The following is a 25888-nucleotide window of genomic DNA, read 5'->3' on the forward strand; positions in this document are numbered from 1 at the left end:
CTGTTAGAGTTGAACATCAGAGGGCTCGTGTTTTCTTTTACTAGTGACTCAAATTTATTCGTACGAGTTTGTAGAGGTATTTATTTTACTGATTTTGCATACATACGCGTGGCAAAAAAGAATGGGTAATAAAATTTGGGAACGATTTCTCCAGAATTTGTTCATGTATATTAGAATCTTCTTATCATTCCTTGATCTTGGAAATATTTTATTAAAATGACAAAGGGACTTTCTTGATTAAGGCTGCTGAATTCGATTAATGAAAATCGAGAAAGTTATATTTTCTGCGAAATTTTAAGAGGAAATTACAAATAAATGAATATGTAACCTATGTAATTCCTTCTGGGCAGGAGCCTTGAGGAAAATGTAGGTCGTAAACGTAAAATTCATCTAAAAGCCATTTTTTTAAGGAATATCTTCCTTCGCCTACTTATTTGATTATTGCAGAATAATAAACAAATATACGATTACAATATTATAAAAATGCGTTCTAAACTAGTTAAACGTTAAAGCAGGATTTTAAACTGTTGTTCTTATTCTTTTAATATGTTTTAATGACAGGGACATGCGTACACAAGAGAAATGTGAAAGGAACATGGCTATTTTTTGAAAATATACCTTTGATATTTCATCGGTTCTGTTATCAAGGGGTTTGAAAGTATTAAACCATTTGATTTTTATTGAAGATCTCTTTTATTTCGAAACAAACACTATATTTTCCATAGATCGTATTCTTTCAAATAGGTTGATATGTATGTTTTCGGTCAAAAATTCTAAAATCACAAATGGAATGCGTTAAAATCTAATGGTCCATGGAAGAGATATCTTCACTGAAACTAAAAATACAGTGAGTTCAGATTGCACCAAGTTGAGTATTTTCTGTAGGAGTTTTTGGTGGAACGGAGGAGAAGAAGTTGAATTTCTGCAGTTAGGGATTTGTTTCCACAGTGTTCCTGAGTTTCATGAAGTTCGACGGAGATGCTTCTTCATAAATAAAAGCACTTGGTTGAAAAATAGTGCCTCCGCCGCTGTCAAACCCTGCACCAGTGCTCCCTCAAACGCGGGAGTGAGGTGTCAGTTCCTGACAGAACTGTGGAATACTATTTCCACCCCAAATGCTATTTATTGACAGTTGGAAAGAAATAATGATTTTTATTTTTAATTAAGATTTCAGATGTTTTAATATTTCATTTCTTGCTTGATATTTTTGTAAATAAATATTGCATGTTTAAGTGCGAATACAGTTATTTTGGGCACTTGCGTTTTTCTAAGACATGATGTATTAGTGTTTTTATTAATGCATATACATATAATTAAGGGTTAAGGAGTTGTCCAAGAGTGTCATGGTGTTGGGTTTTACTTAATAATAACAAATAAAAATATATGTAAATTGAAGTTATAGCAGCAAATGAAATATTTGCACTAAGTCGATTTACTAGGCGAAGTCAAAGTTTGTGTCCATTCCGAGTGCTGATTTCTGTATGAATTTAAGTTTACAAAATCATGCAAAAGGAGTTCAATACACAGAATCAGCTGATAAGCTCTTAATACTAAAGTTAAATTTCCACTGAGAAAGTTATGAGAAACCTTTAAACGTAGTTGGCTAGTTCTGTACAATGAAAACCTTTCTGAAACATAAAAGCTGTAGCTTCCTACTAATTAATATCTCTACGTTCGTTCAATATTTTTTTCACGTGAAATGGCAAGACCATGCTTAAAAAACGGACACAGGCTAGCGTTTACATAGATGAAAGTTATACTTGTCAGTAATAATATTGTTATTTGATTATTGTCTCTCATAATTAATAATTTAATTAAAAATATTTTATTTTAATTATTTTGTCAACGTATGTATTCACGTTCAAGTGTCATCGAAGTTATCTCATTCCTAAATTAGATTATTAATAAATATAAATGCTAAGTAGTAATGCCCGTCGTTGCTGTGCACAGAAAAATACAAATGCCATTCCTTTGATTAAATTCACAAGCATTACTTTTGGAAATCATATGATCCAAAATCCAAAGGTCGGGAGAAACGTACATGAAACGATCTCAATGAATAAATTTCGTCGAAAAATTCTGATGGACATTCAATCATAAAGACATTCCTGAGAGACATTAAATTAATCTTCATTAAAAAGTCACTGACAGATCAATGTTAGTCATATATGACGTAAACACGAACGCATTCTCATCAAGTGGACATTTTGGGCCATAATTTTCGTCAGTGGATTACGCCTGAACCATTGCTCTGCTTGTTCGAATTGGAACGTTTTATTGAACCAAATCTATTTCCCCTTGTATAACTCGCATAATATCGCTAGCTATAGGTACTACACGATTTGCGCGCCCAATTACCATCTGCGTCTGCTGTGGCGCCCGTGACGCTTCCTCTCGCTCGGAACCCATGTGTGCCTTGATAATTAACGCCCAGTGGTCTTGCGCCACGGAGCCGCGCGATGCTTCAGTCGTGCGGCTCCGCAAATGCGTCGGTGAGGATATGGGCGTTGTGTGGTGGGAAAGTGGAGTGGGGGGTGTGAGGGTAAATGAGAGGGAAATCGCTGATTCCGATGCAAATGCCATCAATTGCAGTCCCCATTGACCTGTCCGTTGGTCTCCTGGACGCCGATATTGATGAACAGCTGAGAGAAGCTCAAGAGAAAGGTCGTTCCTTCACCACCCTGCCACTAGAGATCCCGAACAGCCCACCGCCGAGATCTAAGCACATGTCCTGCTCTTATCCCAGCGGTGCCCTCCATCTCTCACCGGAGGATCTCCAAGAGGTAAAAAGATCGTCTGAATTTCTATTTTGTTTTTTTACTGTAATCTCCTTTTGGGAATCCAACTAGTACCGTGACCGATGGCTTTACCCGTTAGGGAATAAGTCATTGGCCATCTCATTTTGGCTTTGTCACTGTATTTCCCATACCTACTTGGATGAGTGTTGTGATATTTATGTGTACACTGTTTCATATGTTGGGCGGAGGACCAACTTTGGACTGATTTTCACCTTTCATCCAAAAGGAAGCTAATATCAACCCCAGGTTTCCCATGAGGATGATCCCACTCCTTTGAACCCTAACTACCGCCAAATTTCCCAATGGACTTCTGTTAGGAAAATCTCCTATGCCATTCTCTTTCCCTTATAACTAACAACAACCACAATATTAATTCAAAATCGCATGAGCCATCACAGCACCCATTAACATTCAACGGTTAATATTAATAAATAATACTTGATGATTTTCCTTGGAATTCTGTGAATCTTTCATTCCTGACTATCGAATTCCGCAATGTTAAGTCAGATAATATAAACAAAGATAAATGTGCATTTTGACCGCTGAACATCATGCCAACAGTTTAATTTCAGATACCACATTGAAGTTGATAAGAGAATGCAGATTTTTTCACAAACTTTTTCCTTCTTACTGATAAACTTTTAAACTAGAAATATCCTTTGAGAAAATAACTGAGGGTAAATGACTATCAACCAAAAATTCACGCTTTAATACTTACAGTTAATTAAAGAAATGATAAAAGGTTGTTTTAAAGATATATAGTATTCTAATTTTATATATCTCTATCTCAATATTTAAGAAATTTAATGTGAAATAATTAAGTCATATGAAATTGTTTGAAATCATTGAAATGGCTTAAGTTGTTAGCTATATGGAATGTAAATTTGGTAAATTTCCAATATTGTTCATTGCTTAAGGTATTAAGGTGATGATTACAAACCACAATAAATGCAGCTCTGTTTAGGTGCGTAGGTATTACGGTTCAAGGATAATGGCATACATTCACTTAAATATTGAGCACGTTTATTTCCATATTTTTGTTGATAAAAATTTGTAATAATGGTAGGGTAGTAGATGGCTTTATTTGCTCTCATTACTCCAAGTGACATCCTAAATTTTCAAATCTTCTTATTTAACCTACTAAACGAAAACATTAATATGAAAGTCAGCGTGTCTCTATATCTTATAGCCTGTGACGATACTGAGGGAGCCATAACTTTTCATAGCATCAATTATTCGAATCGTACGTTACGGTAAAACAAATTTTTACTTAAATATTTATCTTTTAGGATCCCATGTCGTTTGGCATTCCTCCCCTCAGCAACATCAAAGGAGGAGATGGTACTGCTATGCCTCCGAACTCATCTAACTCGAATGCACACTACGGATCAAAACATCATGGTCAAACAAGGAATGGGAAAATGTAAGTGAGAGGAAGAGTGAATTTTAGTTTGGAACGTATGAAATATTCAATATCATATGTGAACGTTAGCAGTAAGGAACTCAAATAAAACTGGTGTGTATCCCAATGCTATAATGCTACTCGTGGGAATATTGTATTGAATAATATGGCCAATATCTGATCGATTATTTCTTAGAATTTATTCTCCACTTAACTTTAATATGGCAAACTAGTTAATGGCGCCACAAGCAAGATTCCATAGCTTTGAAAAACACATTAATATAGAAGTAGAGAATAACTTAGATATGACACTATTAGGATGTAAATGCTAAGGTAAGGCATATAAAGAGGCATTATTTTTGGCGTAAAATATGTTGAAATTAATTAGGAACTAATAATTACTGAATATGTATCTTTAATGTTGTCAATAATTGAATTAGTGTTGTCTTTCGTACAACTTTGGTAATTCCCCATGGTATATACAGGTTACTTAATAAATGGAGCATTCATAAGAATCTTGAGAATGTTTGCTATCGTACAAAACATATATCACTTTTTCGGAAAATATATATGAAGTCTACTACTTTTATATCAATCTAGCTTGACATTGTTGAATAAATACTAAACGTTTAGACATTTTTCAGAAATTAGTCTCAAAATCACAACTTACCTTTTCAGTATATTACAAAAACTATCAAAAGGCACCTCCTGCTATGTTATATTTTTACCTCTTACTTTTGATTAAATGTAGCGCCTCAATATGCAAATCTCACCCCCCATATCATGGTCCACGTAATCGATTTTGATATGAGTTACCATTTAGAGAATTTTGATTAACTAACTGAGTAATATATACACCCATGCACTGCCATTTTTGCTCTCAGTATTAAAATAGTTTCCAGTTAAAAATAACTTCTTAATTAGTATTCAATGAAGACGTAAATGGAAATGAGAATATACAGGAAAATGGTTTCTCAGTTACTGGATTTATCCAGTAGTTTTTTTTTCCAATTCGAAAACCATTTAGTATAATTAAATGTAACCGATGCTCAGTGCTCTGGAGAAACATGCAATTTGGCGGTCGACGCACGTCCTCCAGCGCTTGTGTTCCAAATGGCTATGGTCGCCTACTCTGCGTTGAAAACCTCGTGTTTGAGGTTTTCAACGCTGCCCCCCTCCTCTCTCTCTCTCCCGTGGTTCACGCGAGGGTATTATAACCAAGCCAACTCCCATTACTCACAGCCAGCAGCAGAGGGAGAGCCGTCGATCCCTTCCCAACAGGAACGGAGTATCCAAGCAGTCCATCAACTCCACGGCGTCGGCGCCTTCCGTCCACCCCAACAGGTCATCCTCCACCTCCACGGCCCTCTTCCCAGAGTCGCTGCCCCCCGTGAAGAACCCCAAGGAGGCACTGAGGCAATCCTTTCAGAATATGGATGACCCCGACTGGTGAGTAATTCACTCCTCTCTCTCTTCGTTTTTACAGGAACCTTCTTAATCTTAACGCTAGTATATTTACCTCTAGTGATGATGAATTTGGTGATGGCTGAAGCCAATGTTATCCGCAATGAATTTCCAGCTATCATTCATGAGAGGTTGAATATATGTCTCGAGGATATACGTACGTATTAGCATAAATCGTGTCATCATGATTAGGTTTACGTAAAAATGCATCAAATCTAGTGAAATATTTGCTAAACTGTTACACACGAATTTCTTGTGTGCTAACTTTGGATAATGTCATCCCTACGTATCTTTTAAAACTGTTTTAGAATAGACATAAAATAATTTTTCAACCTTATCATTTTTTTTAAATTAATTTTATTACATAGTCAATGGGTACGTAGCTAATAGGTATGGGAATAAAACAGCAATATTTTTAAAGAAATTATAAATGAACTCAAATAGATTATATTTCTAAAAAAATGTCATCAAGTGTTGTGATAATTATCGATGCAGTGTTTAATTTAGGAACATATTCCATTTTTGCATCAAATTTAACCGGTTATAAATTCATATTCAAAATGAATTATGAATTTGAGATGTAACTGAAATGTAACTTACGGCGTATGAAAAAAAAAATAAAAATACAGTCCACAAATCGTGTACAAGATTACTTTCCTGATTACCTTACTTGTCTTGCATTTGTGTTGCTATTATTTTGAGATAGTTAGGATTAAGTACATGTATTATTTTAATTTCCAGCATCGCCTAATATTTCACTAATTGTTTGTCCTTCAATCTCATTGGATCGATTTCACCTTCCTCTCGCCGCACTTATGCGTTTGATTACCGTGAAAGAGCAGGGGTACAAGTTAAACTCACAGCTCCCGCTTTGTCTGACTTTGAAGAAATAATAAATGAAATTCCAGAGCAGTTTGTGTATATATATATATATATATATATATATATATATATATATATATATATATAGTTACTTATCGGATCAATTAAATGTAGAAATGTTGGAATGGGTAGGGTCTCTCTTCGAAAAAACATCGTTTGACTTAACTGAAATTTGAAACAAAATTGCCAATCAAATATAGTACCACGTGTGTCACCTAATCATCTTGATCCAAAGCAAATTTCTCACGGGTGGAACGTCTACTTTAAGTCAATCTCCTCGGAAAATTCACTTAATGGTGTAACTGGGAGCGTAATAACATTCTGAGTCACAAAGACACGTTCCTAGATTTATTTCTGGAGGAGATATCAATGAAGATAGCGAAAATCATGCATAGGGGATGTTACACAGGTCTTCAACAAGATTTTTAGACCATTATGACATAACTAATACACCGAAAAATGAGTGCTATTGACACTACTCAAAGGCGTTTGGTAGTGCTCGTCAGGGGAAATGGGAGTACACCTAAGGAATGATGGCCAGATGAAAGGGGAATAAGAATTAATGCAGGACTAAGGAAAAAAAAGTGTTCTGTGATATCAAAATCTGATCAAAGTGTTTATGCCAATGGCGTCTTTCCTAATTCATATTTCTTTTACTTGGCGATCCAAGACTCCCCCCTGGCCACACTGCGTTCTGAATGCTTGAGAGGTAATACGAGACATACTCGTGAAGTAAGGGTCGCTTGGTAATTTAAAAAAATATTCGTTAGAAAAATTTTAATTTACGGTTTTAGTTCCCTACAAACATACTTGGAGGGCACTTGGTCACTTGACATGTTCTGGCCCCCGAATAGGCCAAACTTGAACCCCCTCGACTCTTATGTTTGCAGTGTAGACGAAAGAGTTACCAATAAGACGAAACACCCTTATGTTGCATCTCTTCGCATTACTATCATAGGAGAATTCGCGAATATGGACAGCGCTGTTTTAAAGAGTGCGTATGATCGATTCAGGACAAGATTGTAGGCGGTCATTGCAGCTGAAGGGGGTTAAATTGAGTAATGTTACTCTTGAGGGATACCACTACTTGTATGTTCAAGGATTCTCATTCACATCTGTATTTTTTAATAAATTTGCTTTTAAACATAAGTTTCATTTGTCCGGATTTAAGCGCCGTGCCCTGTATATCTCTAAATAATCGATGCTCACTTCTGAGCACTTTTCATAACGAACCAGCTTTTTAATCCCTCAGCATACAAGTTAACCACCTGGAAATGGAACTAGTTGACAACGGTGGACTTGAGTTCCATGTCGTCTTCAAACCGTTGGACACCAAGCCACCACTACTACTACTACTGTCAAGGGCGAGAAACAATGTGAGAAAATAAGTGAAATCAGTCTTTTCAATAGATGTTCAAAAACGCTCGTTCACTCAACATTATTTGCTCTTTGTGTTGGTCGGTAAACATTTCCGGTACCCACTGTGCACACAATTGGTGATATCTGAGTTTTTCCGTAATACTCGTTTAAATACTGGTGCGCTCAACCAGAGGAAATTAGACCAGAGCACTAATCGTCAATCGCTGATCAGATCACAGTTCTTGGTCCCCTCCTTGAACGATTTCATCGGTGTGAAATGCCCTCCCTGCCACTTCTTATGCCTCTTCATCATGCACATTTGTGCGGTCATTTTTTTAGGTCTCTACACTATTTTCTAACCTTTCCTAAACTGATCACTGTAGGTCCATAATCTAGGTGCAACTCACGATTAAACTGGGCAGCTAATGATCCTTTTGCACACCAAAATTCAATCACAGCACACAGTGCGCATATGACGGGAGATACGATTTTCGTGAACACTGTTCCAGCATTAACCAGCGGACAAATGACTATGAAATGGAAATAATAACTACAGTAGCTTCGAAAACAATAGATAGATGCGTATGGGTTCATTGTTACCCGCCAGTATTTAAATATAAGAAAATGGCACTTACTTGTCGAATATAATTCGTACTAAAGGGTTGGGGCAAGTACGCGAATAAAGCAGGACAATTAACATTATGGAACTAATACCTATTATTAATCAGATAAAAGCTAAACCTCGTATTTTCTACTCGACTGATTTGATGTTATTTTCTAGCAGTATGGATACTTTCGCGATATTGAGGACGGGTGAAATCCTTATCCGAGTTCAAAATACAAGTGTACTCGCTTTTTTCTTCCGTCCTCTAAAATTTCTTCTCCTTTCACTCATCTTTCGCCGCCGCAGGGAAGTGGCGATGAAGGGCCTGGAGACTCTCGTCCGCCTCATCCGCCACCACCCGTCCTACGTGCAAGCGGAGTTGACGCGCGTGATCGCAACGCTGGCGCGCCAGATCCGCAACCTGCGCTCACAGGTGGCGCGGGCGGCGTGCCAGGCAAGCGGCGAGCTAGCCCTGCCCCGCGTCGCCCCCGCCTCGCCCACCTCCGTCGCTTCCGACTCCTCCGTCTCCAGCACCTCCCTACTGCGGAGGGCCCTGGAGGCAGATCTGGAGGAGGTGGCAGCGCCCTTACTCCACCGGTCTGCCGACACCAACCGATTCCTCCGGGACGACTGTGTGGCGGCCCTGGACCGATTCGTGGCAGGGGTGGGTCCTAGCCGGGTGGTCGGGCCAATACTCTCCAAGGGAGTCACGTGAGTGTCCCGGTTTGCCAGTTCACTATATTTCGTCCCCTGATTCCCCATTCGGGTTTATTCGAGGATACAAAAGGAAATGGAGCTGAGGCCCGTTCATTGATGTCTCAACCAGTTCGCACTTAGCAATATGCCTCAGAATGTCAAATGGAGTAATTCAAATTACAGAGATTATTTGATTGCAATTATATCGAATGTAAAGCTTGTCATTCTTCTTTTGGCATATTAATTATTTTATAATTCACGTGCAAATCAGGTTACTGTTTCAGTAAAATCTTACAAACGTGCACTGACATATTTAAATGCTCAGGCGATCATCCATAAATGTGTGTATGTTCCATTGTCAATCAATGTTGATGTCGTCAATACTACTAGTAGAATGGAGATTTGTTTAAAAATTAAATTTTCAAAGTAGGATATGTACTAGCAATATTCGAGGAAATAAATGCTAATGTAGGAGTTGATAAGGATAAAAAAGGGAGAACTGATTAATATTTAGGAAACATTTTACAATATTTATTTGAATCGTCCCAAAATAACAGGGCGATGAGTAATTTTCTTCGATTGTACATGTAAGGTGATGCAGTAAAAAGGCCTATTGAAACTGAAGGCACCAGACATATTAATAAAAGAATTTAGGCAAAAGATTTTGGTCGCATTTACATATTGCTGCGTTTTGAAATAAGCATTATATTCTTGTCGGAAATTAATTTCAATTTATTAAATTTTGTAAAATATACCATGTTTCGGTGCAGCATGTTGCAGGGTAAACAGTATTTTAATGCATCACTTAATTTTTTCCGAATTTTCACCGTCTACCATAATCCTAGAGTGTTGCATTTCTTGTAGAAGCGAACGATTCAGAATCTTTAAACTAAAATCCTTTCAATACAATTTCAATTTCCTTGTGATTTCCTTCGTAAAAACATGCAAAAACATTTTCTGATCGACGTCTCTATAAAAACTAGCTGAATCGAAGCTAAAATAGCAGTTCATTTATAAAAAAACCTTGAAAAGAGCCTAATTTAAGATATCTCATGGAATATATGGATGTAGGTAGTCGAGTGTTTTTCAATGACTACATCAAACTTAATTATGAGACCTGTAGTGAAATTCTGTAGTATTTGAAAAGTGACATAGCAGAAATAAAACGTTGAGTTCAAGAACATATAGTTCAATGATTACTGCGACGAGGAAGTGATTTTTTTAAAGGTCACGAAAATTCTAATCCAAATACAAAGTTTGCCATTATCTTAGTCCTCTCTAAGATATTCATTGAACTCCAGAAATTCGCCAACGTTGTTAGAATACCTCTTTAAGTAATTAGACTTCACGTTGGAGTTCATTAGGTGTAAATAATTAACGTCCCGACATTGTTAGTGAATGTCAAAGGAAAAGTAGGACTTTATCGAGGAAATTTATCTTGAGAGTTATAAATAAAAAAAGCATTTTAACGTCCAACTTTTTCCATGCTACTGGTCTTTCCCATTCTTTCATCTTTTTTTCTTTAAGTCTTTCACCTAATTAGAATATGAAGAATTTCCCATGATACTAATTCCTCTGAATGACTAACGCCTGACGAAATTCAAGTTAGATAATCAAAGTAAAAGTAGGGAAAAATATAATTACTTGTACTGTAGAAAGTAGGTTTGTCAAATGCAGGTTGCTCGATAATGGGAAATAAATGCAACGAAATATATTCCTTCCATTTCTTCGTAAGCGACTTAGGATTAAGCTCGTGAATATTTTATATTTTATGCCTTATAATGACTTACTTATTTCCCATGCAGGCACCAGAACGCCTTGGTGAGGACAGTCACCGCTCGCCTCCTGGCAACCATTGTTGCCAAGTTGGGTGCAGAGCGAGTAATGACTCAACTGAACAAGGACGTACGGGCCAAAGTGCTGCGGTCTGGGGCCAATCTTTTAATGGAAGGGAGTCTTCAAACTAGGTAAATTCACATTTTTTTTATCATCTGCAGTCGAAAATGAAGAGAACAGTTTTGGGCAACTTTGCATTACCTTCCATTCTTACCCCTTCATATTTTCGTGATTCGTTAACCTCTCATAATTCCTGGCCGTATGCGGTTTTTGTTCTTCTCCTGTTCTTCTCTTGTTTGTCATTCGATTGGCCCGTGATTTTCTTCAACGCACCAATGTCGCTCTTTATAATACGACAATCTATAAGAACAACGGAAATACAATTACAGAATACGATAATGATGGCATATTAAAACTGCGATTAACTACATTTATTCAACCCGTTCCTTGTATTTATTTTGTCAAATGCCATATCAAAAGAGAAAATGAGTAACATATACATATTGTGTTTGTGTCTAGTGAGGGAAACGTATTCGTCTATTTTTGTGTCTTTCTTCAGTTGCTCTAGATACTTCACCATATAATTCCATTTCACTTAATTTTATATAAATATTATTTGGACGGTATTTTAAAGGCCAAGTATGAAATATTTTACTGGGGTGACGTTTTCATGATATCCTCATCGTAATCGAAAAACTATTTCGTGGAAATGGAATGTTGCTAGTGGTAACTTCATAACATTTTTAGTAACTAATATATCGTAAGGAATGGTCAAAAACCCAGCAATTTCAAAAATCACAGTGTATCAACACACAATCATGATTTCACTGCCTGACAACATCATCAGATTAGCCTGCTTGATGATGCTGCACGTTGGCGAAACCATGGTCGTGGATTATGGTATATATAAATTGTGGATTATGGTATATATAAATTGTGGATTATGGCATTGCAGTGTTTTTTTTTACTATTCCTTATAACGTGGAGAAATTCCACATCGTTAAGCCTGAGAAAGTGACCTGCAACAACTATATCTTTTTGTTCATCACGTTTGAAATCACTTCAATTTGATATCAAAATTTGAAGACCTATGTTTTATGTTTCTGCAATAGAATTAATTCGGAAAAGGCTTATTATTTTCAATGTTCTATGCCTATTTACATTCCAAACACTGTGACGAATCGTTAAAAAATATTGCTTTCATATATAAAGATTAACTGGATCATTGATGGGCATAAAAGTGTACACAACACGCTTATATGTGCTAGGGCGATTTAAGATCGTTTTATTTTGACCTTATTGATAAACAACGCATAGTTTTAATGGTACTAATGCCTCTTGTTTCTTGTTTAGGACGTATGCCAAGCAGGTTTTCCGGTGCTTAGCGGCACACGAGACCTTTGATCGTGCTCTTACGCAGTCTGTACCTCCAACGGTTCTAAGAAATATTCACAAAACTCTGTTGGCGATCAAGAAGGAGGTGAGTGATGCTGATGCTGCTATCCCTTAATAATAAACCTCATTCAATTTTGATATCATGGAAGGAATTGATTATTTGCTAACCTAGAATTTCAAAAATAAAATTATTTATATAAGTTTTTGGTACGTTTCCCATATTACTTAAAATTTATTGAAAAATTGAAAACTAAAGACTGCTTATTAATGAGTAGCGGATCCAGGGATGAATTTCTATAGGGAGTAATCCTTACCCCCAGTGTTGAACGGTGGATGATGATGAGATTGAAGTCAGTTATAATTGAAACGCACCAAACAGTTTTGGTAGAATCAACTTTATTCATTATTTGGGTTCTTGGTAATTTTAAAGGGTATACTAAAACCTAATTTCAGGAATATCATATCATTTTAGGAGTTTTTTTTTGGATGCCTGAACCCCTTTGCTTGCCCACAACCTCTGGGTCCGCCACTGTATGAATGACGTAATGCACTAATTGCACAATTTAAATACAAAAAGATTAGATTAATGGTCAAAATTGAAGCTTTTGAGAACAAAAAGGAAAGCCCTGACAGAGAATATCATAAGAGGAGAGGAAAAGCAGCTCATCATGTGCGGTTAAGTGTCAAAACAAACAGGCAATAATAATGTGATAAACTGATAATTTTAGATATGAATTTGATAAAAAAAGAATAAAATATAAAAATCAAAGAGAGATATTTTGATACAAAAACACAAATGAAAACCAGTTTTCTTCAAGATACTATAATGTTTAGAAATATATTTTAGTCTCCATTTTGGAGGAAGGTATGACATACGCCCAATACATTTCGGATGTGGTAAAAAATACTGGATTTAATCTTTGATTAAATACTGTAACCAGTCAGAGTAAAGATTTTATTTATTAAATATTTGCCATTGGAGATGGTTATAATTGTTCAAGCAGAGTCGTCATTTAAATTATTTTTATTCGCGTAATAATTTCTCAAATTTGAACAAGTGAAAATGTCGTTTCAATAATCTAGTAAGGTTCAATGGACAGGAAAAATATTCTCTTACTAAAATAATAACGAGGCTAATGAGAAATAATGACGCTATTAAAGCTAATGAAGGTCTCTCTCTTCTTTCCAGAGTCTTGCAAGTGCTGGAGCCGATCCAAGCTGGGATGCATAAATGAGGCAGTTTTTTACCATGATGATTTTATGTGTATTTAATAAATTTTTTGAGACAAGAATTTTTTAAAATGTGAAAGAATACTCTTAAAAGAATTTGCATTCCCGGGAATGGATCACATGAACATGTCCATACTCCATATTAATTTGTCAGCATATATGTAATTCAGTTATGAGAAAATAATAGTTTTCGTGGAGGTAAGAGCTTTCGTTTTTGGATGTGTCGTTAGGAATCAAACATATTGTTTTCGATGAGAAAATTTTGAAGAATTCAAGGTAGACTTTACGAAATTTTGTGCCTTTTTTTCTAAATATTCCGTCCAAAATTGTATTTAAGTTATATAAACTATTATAAGTTCACTGGTTCGATGTTATTGTGCATTCATGAGATGAGAGGTAACAAAAATTCCCTTGTAGAAGTGGAGTGCTAAATGTATATGAAGGAATAACTGTGTATGTATGTGGATGTAAAAAGTAATTAAGACTCACGATTAGTGTACAAGTAGAAGAACATTTTCAAAGGGGAAAAGACAATACAAAAGATATTTACATCTGATCTGGTGTCTTTTGAAACGAGAATGTTTGCAGGTTGTTATTATGGGGCTTGCTTTTAGTCCGACTTGGTGCTTTACAATATTTCTTACCGGCGCAGTTCTTGTTAAAAATATTATGCACACAATTTTTTATATTTAATGGGAAAAAGATCATTATAAAACACTCATGAAATAAAAATAATGATGCACTATGTTATAATCTAACATATGTTAATTGTGAATATGTCATTTAACACTAATGTTATAAAAATGTGAACAAATATTTTCATAAAAATAATAAATAAATAGGCTTAGAAAGCATTGCGTGAATGAATTCGCAATGTTCTGTATTTATATGTATAAAAATAAACGGAGAACATTAAATGCCTTTATCAAATAATAAATTGTTTATTCTCGGGAATTATCAGATTGATATTTATTGTGGAAATAACATAACAATGCGTGGGTATCCTAATTTAAGAAGAAATTCATAGCTCTACTTTCCCGCATTTAGAAATACACACATGGACGTGTAATACGTATCTGGTCTACCATTTCATTGTTTTTTTCACTTGATACTATTATGTGCGATTTAAAACATAATAATGGGTACACAAAGTATGAAAATAATAACATTTAGAGCATATTTTGATAGTTTAATGTTTCTTACTTCGTCCACCTAACCATTTGACTTTTCACGTTAACATAGTTAATTACAATCCTGCCACTTGTTCTCCCAATCAAGGGTAGCCCAAAGCGTGATTAATAACGCAGTGGTGAGCTGTTTCGAGCGTGCCTACGTTTTTTGTGCACGTACCGTGAGTGATTTAACAATAACGAACATTGCATGAATTTAGTCATTTGACTCAAAAATTGTGCACGCATTCAAGATGCATTTTTCAATCAAAAGTGAAGATGCTAAAAAGCCATGGCCACGTTTTAAAGAGGTAAATTAGATCATAATTCAGAGATTGAGAAGTTAAATAATGGAAGACGAACAGGTTTGGGGCTCGCGGAAAGATGGACTGCATCGAGAGAAAAATTCTGTCGGCGAAGATTAAAGATTTAGGATTCGGCGTCTTTCAGGTTTTTCGTCGCCAGAGTGCATGGGAGAGCTGGGAGGTTCTCTCGGCTGGTGATTGATCGCATTTAAGGTCCCCCAAGAACGCCGCAGCCGGCGTGACTCGGAAAACCCTGAATTATTTTTCCTCTGCAGAAAATAATCTATCGCGTGCCATTTTTCCTCACCCGACAAAAGCATTCTATGCTCGTTTTAACCGTACCATTGGAACTAATTCCTTACCTCTTAAGCCTCTTATACGTCTTTTCGACCATTTAAGTCACCTGGGTCACTAATAACTGTCATTCTTAGATTCTTTCGCTGTTCCTGCAGACGTTTGACTTATTTTTCGCCGCACTGCGTTTGAGACCGCAAGGAGCTTGAATTCGGACGACAGTCGTTTTTATGCGTGTCAAGATTTTTCTTCTTTCTGGAGTAGTATGCTTTACCCCAGTCTAACCCTAAGTTAATATCATTTAAACGAGGAAAATAATATTTGTTTCAATTCATATAAAATAAAAGTCTCAACATGCGTTTAAACCTTTATCCTAGATATAAATGAACCGAGACTAATTTTCTTTGATTGTGTAATATATGACAACCTATACCGGAGGTGGCTGAGTTTTGAAGTGGTATCTTGATGCCCATTTAGAGTGCTACCTGCACCACTTTGTATGCGGATCGCACTTCAACTGAAATACGCCGTCTGTCGGATGGGACGCTAAATTGTGAATCCCATGGCGCTTGTTGTCAAGGGTAGGCTAATGGTGAAGCCGGGTTTTTATCCGCCCCTCCTCCTACCCAGTGCCACCTACTCCTACCAAATCACCAACCTATCCCTAATGGTGCAAATAACCTAGGCCGTTGGTCGCCTCCCATTTTAATACGACTATCTTCACACATTATTATTACTAATGCTATTATTCACAAAAAATGAAGTTTTTACGCTATATTTCCAAGTTATGCATAACCTATCGTTAGCCAAAACTTTCATGTAGTTAGTTTATCAAGGCATCGACGAACAAGTCAAATCATTTTTTTTCAGTTATTTGTCTGGTTCAAAGAATAGCAATGCAAGCTGCTGGTAAAAAAAGTTTAAAAAATGTCCATTCAATCATAGTATTTTTATTTGATTGAATATGCTATCTGAAGTGTGTAGAATCGCGAGTAACCTCGAATGAGTATTCCAATTTTCTTACTTTTTGAGATTAGCATTATGCCTGTTGAGTTTTCATGCTTGTAAATCTCGACCTTCGTTCAAACATTTACCGAGGAGGATTTTACATTGCTTTCTATTTTCGCTGTAGTGCCTTGTTTGGAGAATATCAAGTGAAAAGCTCCGTCTTTATGAGGGGACGTTAAACACTGGACTTCTGAATTTCTCTCGTCGAGAGTAAGCTATTGATGACACCATTTATCTCTCCATCCTTCTTCTGTGGCCATTTACAAGTCCTCTAGTTGGGCTTCTCTCTAGTCGTTCCCGAAAATCTTACCTCTCACATAATTACTCCCCAAGTCCTAATGACGCAAAAGACTTCAGCTATTGGTTGCCTCCCTGCGAATTACCACGACCTCACATTCATATGGATTAAAGATTCTGGATTTATTCTCTATTTAACGGTGAGTCCGTGGAGTCTTGCAATTAAAATCTTTGTTATTCCAGAGTGTGAAGAAACCATACGCTATCAGCTGTAATGCGAGTTAATTTTATGAATCATTTTTTTTCTCATTCATAGAAAAAAAATCGGCCGCAAGAGGCAGGAAAGGGAACTCAAAACTCCGTATTGCCTGAAAAATATTGCAGGGATATTCTTTGTTCGTCTTCATTTCTCCCCAAATTCTATGCAAATCGATCGCATTATGGCGGAGAGGCGTAGCACCATCCCCGTACTTCTCTGCTCATATATCACCTCATTTGAAAGCCATTGAAACCTCGTGCCTCCCACCATCCGGTATTCTCATATCTACCTTCCCATTTTCCTCTCGTATATCATTGCCCAGAAGTCCGTCTCCAATATACTCCGTTTGCAGCGGCCAATTGAGTTCTCTCTAGCATCCTATCTACTTTCCATGCACCAATCCTTTGGACAGCACATCCATGCACCACAAAAAATCCAACCTCCTCCCTCCTACGACTGCTCCAGTTCCATGAATTCAAAGCTTCTCGTTTCATCTCTCAAGTGCTTCGAGTCCTGGCGGCCTTTGTCCTTGAAATGGTGTCCCGCTGAACTACGAGGCGTCAGAAATCACGCGAATGTGATTCGAGTCATGAATTGAATTGCTGAAAACTATAGTCAGAATAAAGACATTAAAATGTTTGAGCTATTATCAGAGTTGTGAAAAGTTGCACAAAAATTTAGCCATCTCCTTTTTGGTTAGAAACTACTCTATTAACTCAAAACAAAAAGAATTTCTCTAATATGCAATAATTTTTTATTCGCGATATTGCTATATTTTTAGAAAGAATAAATATTTTTATACTAAGCAATATAAAGGTGATATTGTTTTTTTAAAAGCCTTTCCTTTTATTCCGTTCGCAGCTCTTTGAAGCAGTAAATCGAAAGATTTTAAGCTGATTTGTCTTATAAAGACTCAAAAAGCGAATTACACCATAAATGATATCTGAATAATTACTTTATCAAAGTCAAGTAGTGGTAGTAGTCATTAGAAGAGGCGACCGATATTCAAAGTCTTTTAATCTAAGGCGTAGCGTCAAAGTTAATTTATATGTAGTATAATGTCAAATATAGATAAGCTGGGAAATAAAATATGCTTATAAAATTGTGCATGAAGAAAAGGCTGTATTCTCACAACAGAGTTTTTACATCCATTCAGAGGCGCTGAAGATATTGTAGATTAATAATTGATAATTTTCTTCTAAAAAAAACTCATTCAGCAGTACCAGAAGCTAGGCAACTAGGTAACTAGGCAACTAAAGGTAAAATGTGAAGAATTGTGGGTGGAGAAAGGAAGAATTTCTGTTTTTCCTATAGAAATATTAAGATTTGAGTCCAATATTATTGCTTTAAATTTCTAATCAAATCATAATTATCAATATATTTAATATTTAATTGCCTATTAGACTTGGAAAGTTGTCCGTAATGAGTTTAACCTGCTTGAAAGTATTGATGCTGCTCAAGAATTCTCAGCATGGCCTATAAGTATTAATGTTTTTATTTGCTCTCACGTCACTAAATAAATGAAAGCAATAAAATTTAATTTTCCATTTCCTTTAGTGCTAGTTATTTTTTCAAAGAAAGCATTTTTATAAATAATTAAGTATTTAAGTGTAGAAAAGTATTTTTATTTTTATCGCGAAAATAATGAACTGTTTAAGTAAATGAGGGCATTTGTTGGCAAATATAGTGCTAATCGAATTTTACGAGCATAATTGAATCACCCATTTCGACCTAGTATTATATCAGCATTTTGCTAGTCTTTTAAATAATATTTCCGTAAGCCATAGGGTTTTGTACACCACTTTAAAAGTAATAAAGAGGGTAAAATTGAGAGTAGTGCGGTGATATAAGGGGAAAGTTAATCCTTCGACAGTGATCAGATACACATTCAAAATAGGAGGACGTTCACATTTCCACAAGTGGGGTTATTTCCCGAATAGGTTTACAAGGAAATATATCCTATTACCAGGAACCGTATTCGGGAAATGAAAAATACACACAGTCACACTGATTAGCCTGAAGCAGTTTACGGCGAAGATTTTTCCGTGCCAGGGACCGGCTCTGAGTTATCTTAACCACTTACGCATTAAATAGAAAGAATATTAGTTAGCTCTAAGTCTTTTGTTCAGATAAATCATCGCAACCATTTTTTTTGCACGCTCGCCCGGAAATTGTGACTGACAATGAAACGTACAGGTATTTCATGGTCTGGGGTTATCCAGATCACGAATCGCTCCGGTAAGATAATTTCAACAGTATTTTATTCTAGAATAACATTAAAATTCAATTTCGAAAATTTTCGAATAAATGATTCTTGCAGTCTCACACATTCTACTGCATCCATTTCAGGGAAACATGACGCAAAAAAGCTCCTAAGTATTCAGTATGCCAAAAGGTAAATGAATTAATACAATATCTTTTAAAAGATGTAATTGTGATATCTTGTTCATGTTGTCAATTTTAACTTTGAATTGATCCTCTTTATAAGTTTTCCCAATTCTTCATTTTCAATGATATTTAAGCATTTAATCAACGACATTTTTTATTTGTTTATTGTTTTTCAATTGTACCCTAAAAAATCTCTTTTAAGAATCTAATTCAATGTTGGTGCTACATTTTCAATTTAACCATCAAAAGGTGAATACGCTATGAATAAGACTATTGAAATTAATAAAGGGCAAACTAATGGTCGACGCGAGAGATGATTCCTAATAAAATGCATTCTGAAAACGAATCTAATAGTTAATTTCCACTCTAAAAAGGTTATAATTGTGACTATAAATTAGAAATATTCTTAGTGGTCATTGTCACATGTCATTGTTCTGATAGTTTTAGATTATGAAAGTAAACTTACAATTCTACATGGACGTGAGTCACTATCTATGTTAGCTTGTTTTTATAATGAGTGCTAGGAAAGTTCGTAATTACGCGCATGCCTTCGATAGTTTGTTACATGTTTTCCATGAGTTCTTCGTCTAGGAGTGAACATATAGGGTCCTTAGTGTAGCATTGTTTTTTAAGAGGTACCTCATCCCATTCGTGTGTTAATAGGTTTATTTTGAACTATCTAAAACTGTGTTAAACTATTAACTTTCGAAAATTTAAATTTATGTAGAACCGTGCTCGTGTTCTCGTATTATAATGTCGGAGTTCAGACTTTTGTGATGAGATTTGAAGTTAAATTTTAGTCGATTTTGCTTATACTTCGCCGTACAAATAAGAATATCGTGGTGTGTAGTACTGTTCCACAACACGTAATTCTGGAAGATTGATTTTTATGTTGTCAGTGCAGGTTTATAATTATTGAAAATATTTTACCAGCTCGGTGAGTGGCAAAATCAACTCCCATTACCTCATACCTAATTCTGCATGGATACTGACCAATTCCAGGATCGTAATGATTTAATTTCATTCTGGTTTACTTTTATTTTAAGGATGTTGGTGATGAAGGATTAGTGTTTTTGCGTATAAATTCATACTACCAGACGGTGAAATAAAAACTTTTAAGAATATAATTTGATATACTATACGTCCTATATATAATTTATGGAGATTGTTTACATTTGCAACATAAATGCTTCGAAAAGTAAATACTAGTAGTATAGTATGCTAGTAGTATTAATATGTAGTAGTAATAGGTAGTATACTAGTAGTTCATGTATTAAAAAAATTCCTTTGGTCATTTGCTTCCTTGAAAAAACTGAAAATATTAAGCTCTGAAACAATGTCTTAAAGTTTTATAGTCTATAAATTCATTTTTCTCTTGATATACTATGTTCATGGTAACGTAATTCTGCACTAGGTTACAGAAATGTGATACCATGTACATTGAAGGAAAACCTTATGAAAGTTTATGCTTTTTAATATTTTCGCGAATATTTGCATAACACCACCGAAATTACTAAATTGTGGTAAGCTTGTGGTAAACTACAAGGTGTATTTTTATTCTGATAGTAATTCACAGTAATGGGTGCACCAATATTTGAGTAAAATAACTTTATCGCTCACACTTTTCTTAGCAGTGGAGACTGACTGACTAAATATGTTAATGTGAGCATTAAGTATAGCATAAGGCGCCATTGAACTAGTTCTTGTTTGTAGCATAATTTTGTTAAACACAGTTTGATTAATGCGAAACCATTGAGTTCATTTTATTCGAGAATATAGCTATTGGTGTAATTTATTCAGTTCGAAAAACTTGGGGTCGTGAAATATTTCAGTCAATATTCACTCACTCACTAGCCACATTCTCTTCCTGAAATCAACTGAATGATTTTGAATGCAGAAATTTTGCACTGCCAGCTAGAGAAATTTTTTCACTACAAATATAGTTTTTAGTAAAACGTGGTTTTGAAACACCACAAAACTGTGTGCCTACACAACCCTTAGTGTGCCTTCTTGAGTTATGTTTTCCTAAGCTTTGATATTAAGGAAACGATATTTTTCAGATTTATAGCATTATTGTCATTGATCTCTGCCATTTTGTACTTCAGAAATGAATCCCTACAAAATATACTTTTGGGCCTACATATTTATAATAAGAGGAAACTACTCATATTGTTAACATTATATTCTTTTAAGTTATATAAATGATCTGAAGGTCGGTTAATTGGTCTGATGTTTTCCGCTCTCATCTACTGTTTGATTGATATGATCCTGATATGTCGTTATGGCTTTATTACATATTGGAATATTCACAGCACCTTGTTGCTATTATTATGTGGATCTGCAGGTAAATTTGTTATTGTCCAATGAGCAGTGGGTGGTTAAGGTTTCTATACTTGGCATTCCATATTTGCGGATGGGTTTGGATGTCTTTAATGGATAATGATTAATACTATTTGGATTTAATTTTCCTCACTTAATCCATAAAAAATATTTGTATTATCTAGCCCTATTAACTTCTTAGAATTATAATTTCTAAGGTATTATGTTTATTACTTATTTGTTTATCCAAGTATTGTGTGTCTTCAATTGGGTCTCCATTTTGAAAGCATAATGGAATTCTTATGCTCATTAAAAAATTTTAGCCTTCCATTATTCAAGTCTTGCATCCACATTTTCCATGAATAGGTGGAAAAAATGCATTTTTTCTCTCTCCTGGAGAACTTAACTATGCTTGAAATTGAGACTCCCAGACTTTGCTTCAAGAGTGGCTATATTGGAGTCATTGTTTGAAATTTTTTTTTCTCCATTGGATTTTAGTTCATAGTGTGGGTATTTGCTGAATTTGTAAAAGTTAGTTCATCAGGAAATTTTTTGCATGTGATTTCAAATCAGTTTACAATTTGTGTTAAATGGTAATTTTATTTTAGACTAGAGAAAACATTTAGTGGCTACAAGGGAACGTAATAGTTTAACTCCCAATTTTTCTTTTTTTTTTAGTTTTCATTGGCATTTATATCGTTATTTCAATTAGATTGATTTATTTCAATTGGAAACCTATTATTTATCATCATGGACTAGAGTTATATTTGAAGACCTCTCTTACTACTTGATGATCAGTTGAGGTTAGGAGCTTGTAGTGAATATCTAGCTTCCACTAAACTTGGCCAGGACTTCTTTTCCAAACCATGAAATGTAGTGATACCATATAAGTATTAAGCATAGGTGAAATACAGAAATTTATTGAATCCAAATCCCTAGACCATCAAAACCTGAATCTCAAATCCAAATTTTTGTTTCATTTCTTATGCAATTTTTCATTTTATCAATTGTATGTTTCCATTAAAATTAATGTCAGATTCATATTTTTTATAATCATGTGGATTCAACAGTAGTGTTATTCTTTTCTGTACAATTAATGCATGCCAATCCCTCATTCATTTTCCATCCAGCACAGACTTGGTTGAAAGAAATATGATTTTAGGTTAAAGGTTGTTACTAATTTATTCCATATTATTCCATCTTACTGTGCATAGTTCAGTTGTATCTCATTTATACATGCTCTTCTATTATTCCCTTTCTTAAAAGCTTCTTTTGAATACATTTAATTCTTTATATTACATAAAAATTGAATGGACAATGTATACTCTCAACTAATACATTATACAGTGCACTTCTTTAATGTTAACCTATTGCCAGGGCATGAAATCCTCATTATTTCATGACTCACACATCCTTCACTGTGGCCTTCCCCCTGTTGTTATTTTTTCTTGTATACATATGCTATATATACCCTGTACACATTTACTTCCTACAAGTTGATGAAACCTAGCAGGTGTCCTGGTATGATAATATGATGAGGAATACATACTTTTATACATTGTAATTTTTGCTGCCTTAGACAATTTATTATATCAGGCATGTACTACCAGCAAATGCCATACTTCTACTTGTTCAGTCTCATTGGACATCTTACCATCTGTTGCAGATATTCTGGCATGGTACACAAAATATTCCCTTGCTAAGATATTTCACCATTTACCCTTATGATCCTGTCATTCTTTAAATTCTCTAATGACCAATTTTATCATGTCTCAATAAGTGATAAACTGAATTTCGACCATAACTGTGGGTAACAGTTTAATGAGACAACAAAACCTGGCCTAATCAAGCACATAAACTGTCATTTTTAATGCATTTTGATCACCAATCACTTCATATGAGTTATACATAGCTTATTGTAATCTCCCAACTACCAATACTCCACCATTGTGATATAAAAGGATATGAATGTGTATTTATGACCTATCTTATCTATGAATCCATCTATCACATGGTTCATAATAGCATTGAATACATTTGGCATTGTTATGCATCCTTGTTTTACACTCAGCATAGTTTCAAGGTGGTCAATAAAAATGTTATAGCCACTTTCTTCTCCATTTTCATAAATTGCAAGGATGAAATTCACTAACATCTTATTCAATCCATATTCCGTCCAAATCTTCCACAACTATTTTTCAATGATGTCATTATATACTTTCTCCAAATAATACATTCTGCATTTATCATGCATTTACTGAGGTACAAACAACTGATCTATAACATCCCTAGACCAAAATGAACTTCACAAATATTACATGCCTTTCCCTTGAAAATACCCTCTTTTGAAGACTTAAACTGAAAAAAACCAAATACTAGCTAATTCTTTTGTTCACTCTCTATACTTTATTCACTTTCTATACTCTGTTCTTTTGTACTTGGGCATAATAAATTGCATTATTCCAGTCAAGGACACGACAAATTTTTAGGATTGGTGCAATGCAAGCAAAATCAAATGTAAAAATGAGGCATTTTCTCTGATCCCAAGTTGGTATTAAGATGAATTTCTGCCCAAATAATTGAAAGAATTTATATAGTATAACTTATAGTCTGTTTATGATTAATGAAAACACCTGGTACTTCCACTTAATAAATAATACTCATTCTTGATAAGTGTACTTAATCTTCCATTGGGCAGTATAAGACTTTAACAATGTTTTAATCAATAATCATTCATCTTCTATTTGATTTGGTGCAAATCTTTGCTCAATTAGATCTGAAAACATCTTTTCTTGGTTTTCAGCCAGTTCAATGACTTTCATTCAATGAGTTTTTATTTTATTCATATGCCTTTTTATAATTCCTTCTCTCACCTCTCCTTGGATTGGCATGTTTTCCCTCATCCCTCTCCCCAGAGGGATCTGCCCATTACCTGCAACATTGGGTCGCATTCCCTGCCTTTCACTGTCTCCTCAGGGGAGAGTGTTTTATGTTGCATGTTCATGTGGTGGTGGAGTTTTGCATTCTTGCCTGTTTTGTCCTGGCTTGTGTGTTGTCGGATGGCTTTAGTGCAGCATCCTGGGGTGCAGTTGTTTGTTGGTTTAAGGTATATTTGTTTGAATGAGTGTTGGATGATGGGTTTTTTGCATAAGTGTGTGCGCTGCAGTGTGTGTAGTTTTTCATGTTGTTTTTGCATGTGGTATTGTTCCTTTTTACAGATGGAAAAAGGTGATGGTAAACTAACACCCCCGCCATACGCCCTTGCGGCAGCTTGCAGGGTATTATGTAGATGTAGATGCATCTTTACCAGATATCTTCAAGATGCATCTGTGTTCACCTCCAGCGGTACCTTTCATTTCTTTGATAGTTTACAATCTTATTTTTTCTGTTCTTCCACGGTTGTCATCTCTACTCAACGCTCTGTAATGTGCTTCAAAAGCTTGCCCCTATTATATTTTCTCTACTGCTTATGTTTTATGCTTAGGGTGAATATTCATCATGGGGAAGATGTAGATTTATTCTACTAGTTTTTGATTTTTCAAATTGCTAGTGCTCCTACTTCCTAAATGGTAAAGCTCTTCTGGTTGCACCTCTTGATTAACCCATTTTAATTTTTGTTTCAATAATAGATTTTGTTTTAGATCAGGGCCTCAATTTTGCCATACTCTTAATTGGCACTTTTTCATGACTTGACAAGAGTAAATTAGCCGTTAAGTCCTAAATTCAATTTGAAACACACATAAAACATTTCCTTTCATTTCATTTATTTGTTTCGTATAATATCTCCCGTCCATAGGGGATGGACAGGAGAGGATGAAGGGTGGAGAGAAACCCGGCGTCGGCATTAGCCTACTCTTTACGAAAGGCACCAACGGGTCCGTAGCTTAACGGCCCATCCGACGGACGGCGTACTCACTCAAAGTGCCCTCCACAAACCACCTCAAGTAGGGATCGAGATACCACTGAAAAATATTCAACACCGCCGGGATTTGAACCCGGGCCCTCTGGGTGGGATGCCAGTACGTTGGCCACCGCACCAATCCCATTCCCTTTATTTCTTTCATGCAGATGCTGACAAGTACATAGGACGAATCGACGATGATGCGAGAAACAAAAGGTAACAGGGCGTAAGGGAATTATAACCGAATGGAGACGAATACAAAACTGCTAGAAATCAATCTTAAATGTTGAGCTACTGATGTTTAACATTTGGAGCTTGAGGACGATGGCAGAAAATACTACA

The 25888-nt window shown here is 35.5% G+C and overlaps 1 protein-coding gene across 1 annotated transcript in view; it reads left to right on the forward strand.

Moving 5' to 3' along the window:
• The window catches only part of LOC139700283 (uncharacterized), a 137116-nt gene extending 122624 nt beyond the window's left edge, over positions 1-14492 (forward strand). Inside the window, exons 8-14 of the mRNA XM_071598918.1 lie at positions 2593-2783; positions 4088-4221; positions 5443-5649; positions 8816-9220; positions 11011-11172; positions 12395-12521; positions 13626-14492. Coding sequence (XP_071455019.1) covers positions 2593-2783; positions 4088-4221; positions 5443-5649; positions 8816-9220; positions 11011-11172; positions 12395-12521; positions 13626-13667 — 1268 coding nt within the window. The 3' untranslated portion in view covers positions 13668-14492. The remainder of the gene's footprint in view (positions 1-2592; positions 2784-4087; positions 4222-5442; positions 5650-8815; positions 9221-11010; positions 11173-12394; positions 12522-13625) is intronic.
• The last annotated feature ends 11396 nt before the right edge of the window (positions 14493-25888 follow it).

The sequence above is a fragment of the Hetaerina americana genome, unplaced genomic scaffold, assembly GCF_022747635.1.
Source record: "Hetaerina americana unplaced genomic scaffold, ioHetAmer1.1.p SCAF_10, whole genome shotgun sequence".
Taxonomy (NCBI): Eukaryota; Metazoa; Arthropoda; class Insecta; order Odonata; family Calopterygidae; genus Hetaerina; species Hetaerina americana.